The sequence below is a fragment of the Chelonoidis abingdonii genome, chromosome 16 (genome assembly GCF_003597395.2).
Source record: "Chelonoidis abingdonii isolate Lonesome George chromosome 16, CheloAbing_2.0, whole genome shotgun sequence".
NCBI lineage: Eukaryota > Metazoa > Chordata > Testudines > Testudinidae > Chelonoidis > Chelonoidis abingdonii.
In genome coordinates this window covers 1,488,777-1,499,278 of record NC_133784.1, presented here as the reverse complement: position 1 = coordinate 1,499,278, position 10,502 = coordinate 1,488,777, and the positions used below count along the sequence as shown (strand labels likewise).

The 10,502-nt window shown below is 46.9% G+C and overlaps 1 protein-coding gene across 7 annotated transcripts in view; it reads right to left on the bottom strand.

The window, feature by feature from the left end:
* Nucleotides 1–998: 998 nt before the first annotated feature.
* Nucleotides 999–10,502, bottom strand: part of ITPRIP (inositol 1,4,5-trisphosphate receptor interacting protein) — a 29,766-nt gene continuing 20,262 nt past the window's right edge. For all 7 annotated transcript variants that reach the window (XM_075072913.1, XM_032769128.2, XM_075072912.1 and 4 more), the window contains one exon: nucleotides 999–6,865. In XM_075072913.1, the coding sequence (XP_074929014.1) occupies nucleotides 5,200–6,852 (1,653 nt within the window). In that variant the 5' untranslated portion in view covers nucleotides 6,853–6,865 and the 3' untranslated portion in view covers nucleotides 999–5,199. The remainder of the gene's footprint in view (nucleotides 6,866–10,502) is intronic.

Genomic DNA, 10,502 nt, shown 5'->3' with positions numbered 1-10,502 from the left:
CCCAGGGGCTTTCAGTCTTCCCCACAAGGGTTCTTTTTGCTGATTTTGCCCCCCATCCTTTAGATCTCAGGCACAGGAGCAATGGAAAAGCCTCTTCTGTGGTCCATGACACTGACTGTTGAAAGAATGTATAGTGGCAGAGTACAGGCAGCACAGGAGACTGCTAAACTGGAGAACACAGCCTTTCGTCAACACCCAAGCCACAACACTCCTATTCTTCATCTAGTGCTGTCCACTGGTGAGAGCTGGGAAAGGACAACACGCAACTCTTGACTGCACCGCTTGGCTCTGTGACTTTGGGTAAGTAATTTTATTATTTGTACTGCCAGAGCACCTATGGGCCCTGATAACAGACTAGGACTCTCCTATTCCCCGACCTGCTCAGTGCAGTTCACTGTCGTAATTCTTACTTCACTGGGTGGTGCACGACTTAATTATGGGCTTGTGAAGAACGTGGAGAGTCCGTGATGGGAATCACTGGAGAAGTTATATGTAGCTTTATATTGATTTAAAATAGCCTGATTGACAGCTTTTGTTTAGCACTTTCCTTTCAGGAGACAGAACCACACTGTTAGTTTCCAGTGAAGTGCCATTTTGCCTGAAATGTAAGAGAAGGAGCTGAGTGAAGTATGCAGTAGATAGAGGATTTGTTTGGAGCTGTCTAGGTACCTGTGGGATAGGAAAGTAATGGAATTCCTCCACCAGAACTGGAAATTCAGGAGCTCAGGTTGAATCCTCGTGTAAATGGCTGCAACTTCACTGAAGTGGAGAGCGGTGACACCCATTTACACCAGAATTGACTTTAGACTCATTGGGTGAATTCCTACCTGTGCTGAAGTCAACGCAAATTTTGCTGTTTATTCACTGGGGTTGGGGATTCCATCCTCTGCATCCAAACTCCAACCCGCTGCTCCCTCTGGGAACTGTGCAAGCCTATGGGAGACTAGGAAACACACAGACAGACACACACTTCTCTTCTTTAAGATTTCATACCAGACTTCTAATACTCTTTTTATTATAAATAAAGCTGCATGAGAAATATATACAAAATTCAATCACCTGCAGCTTTACAAGCAGCACTTTAATACAGAAAGTTTTCCTGGTGTATCCTTTAAAAGGAATAGGATATGGACGTTCTAAAAAAAACAAAACAAAAACAAACAGACAAACAAAAACCAATGAAGGGGGAGCTTGAGCTGCAAGATTTTTGGTATGGTTCCCCCATCATCCCCATCTTTGGTACTGTTCCCCATCAGGTCAGCCCTCCACAATACAGGACAGGACAGGACAGCCTCCCTTCCAAGCTAGCAAGGTTACAAAAGGGTATCCAAAAAGGTAAGTAATAAATAAGGCCCTTGACCACATATGGTCCCACGAGAAGCATCAAGCAGTCAATGATCAGCAGCCACGCCGGTAAGATCAGGACAAGCGCTGCTGTTTCCTCGCTGTCACTTACAGGAAGTCTTATAGCTTGTACATTAACACACATTAGAAAAGCCCAACTGCAACAACCATCACACCCTGCGTGAATGATGGATCAAGAGTTCGATTCTCTTTATGAAACAGAAGAGCTGAACATGGGACTGAGACACAGATGCCACGTCCCAAGGCTGGCACATGTTGAACAGTGAAATCCCGTCCCATCTCCCCCCACTCCCAAGATGGAAGAGACTCTCTTAAAAGTCATTCAGCTCTTGAATAGCAATAATGGCTTCAGCACAAGGCATCTCCTGCAGGTGAATGGCCCCTAAGGCTGCACTTTGGGTCCACGGCCATATCAGTTCCCCCACCTTGATAGAGCCTGTAGTAAAAGATTAAAGCAACAACTCTGTGCTGGTGGAGGTGGTTAGACTCCAGTGGAACAAACCCTAGCCCCTTGTGACAAAGTTCCCCCAGCAAATAAATAGCAACAGCAATACTCCAGCATAAGAAGGGGATCTCTGCAGGATGATGTCCAGCCTGCCCCTTCTGCCTCTTTTTGCTACCACATTTAAGGTCTGATCACCTGAAACTCAAAGTACCCTCATCCTCCAGTGGTTGGGGCCCTCAGAACTGCAGTCATACAGCTTACGAAGGAGATCGCTTCCACAAGGTTAGCCAAAACATGCTGTGTGAATACAGAGTGCTTTCCCCACGGGGAGGTGCATCTGCATGGTCCTTCCCAGCCTGAATTTGCTCACTCTGCAAAGTAAGCGCCTCATGTTTAAACAGCCTTAGCAAAGCAATCAGATAGATCCAGAAGTCCCTACTATTGCTTCACATGTAGCTAATATAGGGTAGTTTGTGAAGTTCTGCTTCCCCATTGCATATGGTTGCAAACTTAACTTTAAATGTCCTCCCGAAAACCACCAAGAGCTGAATTACAGTTGAGACATCTAGGCTGGCTTTAAAAGGGGTTTGCTCTGACACTTTACACAAGGGAAATGAGATGTTTAAAAATGGCCTTGTCCTCTTCCTTATCTCTAACACACCCCGCCCCCCATTCTTTTATGCATTTTTTTTTCAGTCCATGACATGTCATTTCCTGTGTCACCAGGGTCATGGATTTATTTCTGTGCTTCTGATATGCTAAGTTCAGACTCCTCACAGGAAACGTCAAACAGATTTTCACTTCTCTCTAGCTGTAAGATCCCTCCTCAGTGGATTATTATAAGCCACAGCTGCCTCCCCAGACCCTGCACGTGATAGGGCTGTGTAAAAATAGGGCCGATAAGGACTCTGTACAATGCGCCATGAGCTCACCGCTGCCAGAGGCGCATTACTTTCATTTTAAATTGTTCCACAGAGCTTCTGATGTATCTACAAGTCCCTATTGCTCTCTAAACCCTTCCTTATATTTTTGCTCATTGTATCCAAGTTGCCTGCTAGTCCCTTGTGACTGTCTTTTAATTACCCATTGTTGTTTAATGGTTTGGGCTGATAAAAGCCAAAACCCAATAGCACTTGCTACCTCATGCCTGACCTTCAGCAGCCAGACATGCCCTGTCACTCCAGTCTTCTTGTTCTCCTGAAAAAATGACCACCAATGGTATGTGCTGGTTTGGGGCTGCAGACAGATGGCTGCCAGAATGTGGCATTGAGATCATCAGCTTCACTTCTCAAGTGACTCAGACTTTAGCTGCAGCCATTAACCAATAGACTTTCTTCCTCCTTTTTCCTCCCCCTTTCTGAACAATGCAGAAGTCACTTTCTGATCCAAAACACTTTTAATGTCATAGGTAAGGTTAGAGATAAAACTGGTGATCGCCTAACAACCCTCAACCCCTGCCCTAGGGTATGGCTCAATTTGTATCACCCAAGGCTGGCTGCAAGCTAGTGTCAGAAGCAAAATTTACAACCCCCTGAGTTCTCAGCTCATGCCCTCTGCCTTTGTGCATAAGGACCCCTTTACACTGGAAGGGTGGATTTGGGCATGCATTCAGAAGGGTGGGATAATGGTTCCTCCTGGAAAGGAGAACCTTCTCTTGAAGGTTTGCTCTCAGCAGCAGGCTGGATAATTAGTCTATTGCCAGAGGGTGTCACGATCAATGAGATGGGATCAAATCTACTTTGCAGAAGTGTCGTGACTAGGTTGAGTGGGTTAGAGCACCCTGCTGCAAGGTGGCATCACCAGTGCTGTCTATGCAGCCATCCAGGACAGTATCCCCCTCTTCTAAAAAGAGAGCGATGTGATGTGTTCAGCCAAGACAAGAGCCCTAGCCTCAAAATACAAAACTGTTTAAAGCCTTCCAGATTTAGAAGCCAAGACTTGATCCTCAGACTCTCACTCTCCTGCGGTTGCTTGAAGCTTGGGAGGGGCCGTAAATGCACCATGCTTTGGTCCCAAAGGGCTGTGGGCCTTGCCTCACTCTAGCCGAGACTTCTAAAAGCAACTGATCAAAGCAGCAGCATTTATGAGACAGTCTTGTCTGGAGGCAGATGGAGACCTTCCAGGGGGGTGTTTAGGAGGAGAGATAGGACAGCAGTTTTACTGTGGAGACTAAGAGTTTGCCACTTCCAGCTTTAAAGCTCCTGTTTGCCAGTTGCCCTTGCGGACCACTCTCTTCCTTAGTCACAGCAGTTCTGCTTGCCTGCTTTGGTAGGATAAAAAAAAAAAAAAAAAAAAAAAAAAAGTACTAGATTACTCATGCCAGGTTACGAGGTTAATATCTACCTTGCCAGGAGACTGTTATATCTAGGCTCATTTCACAGCAGCATCATTGGGTTCCTCTACACACATATCAGCTGCTTAAGTGGAAAACACAGTTTGTCCCTTAGGAACCTGCTCTGTTTGTGTCTGTCTTGCTGCTCAAAGGATACTAACATCAAAAGAATGATCAATTGTGTTATTCAGAGCAGCAATGGGACACTGTCCTGACCATATGTTCACCCAGGTATGAAGTCCACTCCCCTGCCCTTTACCAGGATGATAATGAAAGAGACTAATTATAATTGTATGACAAATGCCCCCTGCCCCTGTCTCCGGCATGCTTCCCAAGGGAGAAGGATTTTGCAAGGTACAGGATGTATGTATTTGGGTGGGGGAGGAAAGAGGAAGAGGTTTTTTTGCTGCAGCTGAAAGTCCTACTAAGTGGGCACTTTTGCAACTTGAATTTCCATTAGTTTAAAAAATGATGGTTGATTTCAATGTCGCTTTATCTGCTCCTACGTGAGGGATTGAAATTCATCTGCAGAGTCTGGGTTTTAACTCCCTCTACCCCCAAACACAGAAAAATCAGCTGTTACTAAACTTTCAAGCTGCAGTCACAGGGCTGTGGCTTTTTACAAGTAGGAGGTCTCATTTGCACCATTATTTTTTTGTGGGAGCCATCTTAGTTTCCCTCTCATCTCCTTCCCTTCTTCCTCCTTTAAAAAACAAACTAAATATTGGATTAGAGATTCTGAATAACCCCCAATATTTGCATTGCGACACCTCAATAGATTAGTCCTGTCTGTTGCTTGTCACTACCACAGGGACTGGTGCACAATGGGAGAAAACAAACCAGCCAACCCATTGGTGGAGTGGAGGGACACTTTGACAGCATAAATCTTTCAGTTTCTCCCCTTCTTTCTTCTGCTCCCACTCTGAAGAAACCAGGGCCTGCACTGATTTCCATGAAAGGAGAGAGTCTCTCCTGCTGATGTCAACTGCTTACAAAAGGTTTCTGCGTTGCCCCAGGAACTTGTGCTTGATGGAAGAGCATTTCTCCACTGGTTCTGCTAAAGGGGTTCTTTGTGAAGCATATTTGTGTGTCCCACAGAGGGAATGTGCACTGTGTACTCGTTTATCAGTGCAGCGGTGTTCCTCAGCATCTCATGAAATGTGTCCACCGTCTTTCTGTAAGCGTCCCTGTGCAGAACAAATGGACGGAAAAGGTTGAGTGGCTCTGCCTTCTGGAACGCTACTGGGAAGTTCAGCACTTCTGGCACCTTCCGGTTTCCAATGAAGAAGTGGCAGAGCTTCTTTTCCTGCAGGCTTTTCTCCAGGAACTTCAGCATGTCTTGCAGCCTGGCCTCCAGGTTCTCAGAGGCCCAGTCCTGATAGGGCCGAGTCTGCAGTAAATGCAGCATCACTGTCTTCAGGTGGTAGTTAGTGAGGCTGCTTGGACCGGTTAAGCTGCACTGCTTTTCATGCAGGAAGGAGACAATCTGAAGGCAGCTAAGGTGGCAGGCATTGGCAGGCAGCTTTTTGGAGATGGAGTGGATGAACCTCCTCTCGTACACTGCAAAAGTAACAAACCAGTCAGTACTGGAGGCAGGATCAGCCGTCAGGCCGCCGCGGGGGAAATGAGAGATGAAATAGGCATCCGAGTCTTCACACTGTACCACAGGGGTAAGATTAAAGGCAATGGACTTCCCAGACCTGAATTTTATCTTCAGGGCTCCCGGTGAGTCCAAGAGGTTGAAGGTGAGGTCAAATTCATATTTGTGGGAGATTTTGTTCCAAGACTTGGTGATCGCGATCTGGAACCACTTCATGACCTGGTCAGCATCCAGATACTGGGTGTTCTTGAAGCACAGCAGATCCTCCATCTCACCACTGGGCCTGGTCTGGTTGGTTTGGCTATGGAGGAGGCACAACATGTCTTCCCCCAACTTAGTCTTGCCACAGATGCAACCTGCTGCATCCTCATCCGCCCTGCAGACTTTTATGGTGCCGTAACCTTGTTTGTCTGGTCGGACTGACTCCTTTGAGCACCAGGTCTGGGATCGGAAACAGTATGGCTCTGGAGGCCTGAAAGGGACGATCAAGTCGCAAACCAAAGGCTTGTGCACCCTCCAGTTTTCGTACATGCTCCCCACCCCTATGGACTCCTCCACTTCCATGTCAGCGTCCCGGTTACATACGCTCCTCAGGGCCTCCAGCAAGTCATCCGCAAAGCCTTCCACCAACTCTCGCTTCCTAGCCATGTCACCAGTGGCACCCAGGATACACCTTTCGTAGAAGTTGGCCAACGTGGCCTTGTCTGGCAGGGCCACGCCCTTGAATGCTTTCCCTAGAATGGCCATGTCATCTTCCTCACAGGCTGACTCCTGCCAGTTCCCATCTTGGTAATCCTGCCTCCAGAGCTCGATCAGCAGGAAGATGACCATGGACATGGCGCTCCACAAGTCCCAGGGGAGAGGTTCCTTGACGTTCTGCTCCTCCGTCTCCGTGGCCTTTTCCAAAGCCTTCAGCGCGGCCTCCTGTCCGGCAATCTCTTGCTCCAAACGCAGCTGCTCCAGCCGGAGGTTCTCTTCATGCGCCTTCATCTTCTGGATGATGTCCTCAGCATACTCAGGAACGGTGGCATTCTCTTTGGGGAAGAGAAGTGGGTGGTTGACGATGGCCGTAATCACCACCAGACACACCCGGAAGATCCCTGCTGGCATGGTGATTCCTTCCCTGCAAGACAGAGGGGCAGAAAAACCCATGGTCAGTGTCAGACATTTCACCCTCCACCCATGGTCAGAGGAGTAGTGAAATAAGGTCACTGATAAAAAAACATTTTATCTAATCTAACGTGGTCAAACCCTTTCTCCTCGCTCCAGCTAAATATCTGACACAGGGTCTCTGGGACATCCTGGCCAGGACCTCTTAGACACAGCTCTTGATCATGAACTCCCAGACAGCGGCTTAGAAAGGAGGTGGTGTCTATCCGGTAAAGGCGGATAAGCGTGTGTGGATTCCCAGAGTTGTCATCAGCTCTGCTATCCTTCAGAGCCAGAGGAAGACTCCTTCACTGCTACCACTGCTTTGTGATTCTGTTGGAAAGTGCTTCCTGCACAGTGGGTAGAGGCACAGTGCAGGGGGTGGGACCACAGGGAAAAGGAATGATCATGGTATGGGTGGGACCAAAGGTACCCTTTGTGCCAGGCATGCCTAGAGCCCCACATTGCCTAAATCCAACCCTACTATCTCCACAATCTCTGCTTCTCATTCACATGTGGGGTGGGAACATGGTTGCATTGTTTTGTGCCTCTGGGAGGGAGGCACATCCCAAGTCGATTCCTGCTCTTTCAAAGTACCACGGTGTCACTGCACGGCCGAGATCATGCTGGGACACGTCCATCCCAGTGTAGTGGCTGCCACGACATGGTAGCATTTGGAAGAAAACAGGACAGGTGAGTCTGCAGCTCAGGGGTGGGGAGGGACCAGTTCCTCACACCCAGAGAGGGATGGTGTTAAATACATCATGCGGTTTAATTTTGGCACCTGCTGATCTAGTACTGAAGGATACATTGGAAAAACATCCCTGCCAGGTCTGAACAAACATCAACAATTCTCCTTCAGAGCTGCAGTCTCAGTCAACTGGCTCTATTCTGAAGGGTCCTGGGGCATGTTGTTCTACTGCCAAATGTGTGCCACTCTGTTTACATGCAGTGTTGTGCCAGCAACAGCCATCACATGACACCAGCTTCACCTAATCTTGGCTTGGGTGACAGGTTCACAGTGTTTTGTGTGGCTTCATTTGTACCGGTTACCATAATGCACTGGGTTTGCAAACTAATGAGAGTTTAGCATCCCAGGGATTACCGGGAGCTTGATGAATTAATGCACTGAGACTTGATATTAAAGAAATTAACTCCCAGCTTTGCTGGGCACAATCCTATTGCCTGGGCATCTACTCAACACTGAATAAAACTCCCAGAGTCCTGGCCAGCATGAACTAGGAGAAGTTCTTTGGGTATTTAGGGGTAGCATTTCCTTCGATTGGAGATTGATCTTTCTCTTTTCTCCATGGTGCTGGGAAGTCACTAGCTCTAAAGGTCTCCTCGTCTTCCAAGTATTACCCCTGGGCCTTAACACAACAGGGAAGAGTACGGTGTTTTTTAATTTCTGGTGGAACATTTGGATGCAACAGATCCATGCTATGTGTGCACGTGAGAGACACAGGAGGTGTGTATTTGGGAGAAAGAAGAGACTCTGCTATGAGAATAAAAGTACATTCATACAATACAGTGAAAGCCAACCAAACCAAAGTAGAATCCTTCATAACTAACTAATGTATACTATTGGGGTGGGGTGGATCCTAAGTAGGCATTAAAGTGAGCCCATTGCTGTAGCTTCTGGGCAATAATGGTAGCATGTTACATGCTATGAAAGGCTGTCTTGTCTGTAGTACAGATTCACAAGCTGACAATCTACATGGTCTTCTCAGGTCATATTCTAACAAATCCATGCCAGCTAGGAATTCGTGGTTGTGCGGCTGTGCTGCCCCCCTTACTATTCGGTGCTTTATGATAGCAGAGAGACTAGAACTGCAGTCCTCCTGCTCCAGAAACACAGGCCAACATTTGAACTGAAGGAGACTCACCATTAGATTAGCAGTATGGTGCATATGACACACAGCTGAGCAGTAGGGAATAGAAGTTCATAGACATACCAGCCAGTTCATTACAGCACAACAAATCACGAGGCAATATGGTGTCACCATAAGAGGTAACCCCTTGCCCTTCCATATGAGAATACTGTCCATACTAAGAGGATACCATCTTTTACTACAAAGGCACTGTTCCAATATTGTCAGCTGCCAGGATACTCTATTCTGGCTCCCACTGAGACCACCGTTAATGGCATCATGACATGTGGAGCTAGCTGCTATACTGGGTTAGGGCATACTACCTTTACCCCTCTCAAGACCATATATTGCCTTAACAGAAAAGGCACGGAAAATGTGTTCAGGGGTTTCTTGTTCTACTTTCCATTCATGTATTTCCCCAGGGCACCACATAATTAGTGATTAACTTAGCCAGTAAGCACTTTGCCTCTGTGTATTTCCAGAGCACCGGTGTGGTGAAAACAACACTGGATGGTGTATATTTATCCACAAGTGGCAGCCTCTGCTCAAGAGAGGGGTGGGACAGGAATAGCAAGGGAAGGGAGTGCAAATCAGGACAGAGGGGCATTGGCAGAGCTGCACAAGAGAAGCTCACACAATGCTCAAGACCATGCCAAGAGTCCCTCCCCTTCACAACCAATACACTAATTTCCAATGTTTTTCAGCCACTCCTCCCAGTCCACACACACACACACACACACACACACCCCATCTAGAGAAGACTGGAAATCTCTCATTTTTCACATCTACCATTAACTCATCATTTTGTAAAACAGCTGCAAGTCTGGGAGGCGCAGTTACACCGTGAGACTCACGCCCTGGTGTGGTTTAAAAATAAGCTGGGTCACCCCCCGTGTCTCAAAGGCTTATCATCAGTTTGCAAGGGAAAGGCAGGAAATGCTGCTGAGTTCCTTTCCTCAGCGCTGTGCTTTTGCAGAACTATGTGTACAGTTAGAGATGAAAAGAAAATCCAAAACCATGGCAGGGTGCCAGAGGCCATGCTTCTGCCTTCAGATCCTGAGTAGGGGCTGGTCTACACTTAAGAGTTGTACCAGTATAAACTATGTGGGTTGGAAGAATCATTTTGTTTTAAACTGATATTGCTATACCAGTACAAGCCTAGTATAGATTCAGTTCTCCCAGCACGGTAGAGTTCTACCCGTATAAAAGGTGCCTTGTACCAGAAATAGCTATACCAGTACAAAACAGCTTTATACCGTATACTGCATCCACACTAGGGGGGCTTGTACTGCTTTACCTGTACCAGCATAATTAAAACAAGGCAACTTTCTACTGTAGCGAGGGCTTTGTCGGGTTTCATTCACTTCAGACTGAGGTGGGCAGGGGACCAGCTCTGATACCAGCTACTAGGAACATTCCATTCCCATATCTCATCCGATGCAGCTTCTGTGAGAGTGAGAGAGAGAGAGAAACACACACGGGGCCGGCCTGGCAGCACTGCCTTTTAACTTTGCCCAGCCCGACTTCTCATTACAAGACTCTGTTTTCAGTTGCTTATTCCTTTGCCAAGTGTTAGCTGTTTGGGCTGAAATTTGCTGTAATGAGTGTCTAACTGTTTTATTGGCTGTTTTATTTTTTGAGAGTTTCAGCCAAAACAGTTCAGCCATTGCTGAGAACAAGAAATACATTGGGGAAAAATACGTTGTTTTGTCCATGTTAAAAAAAAAATATATATATATA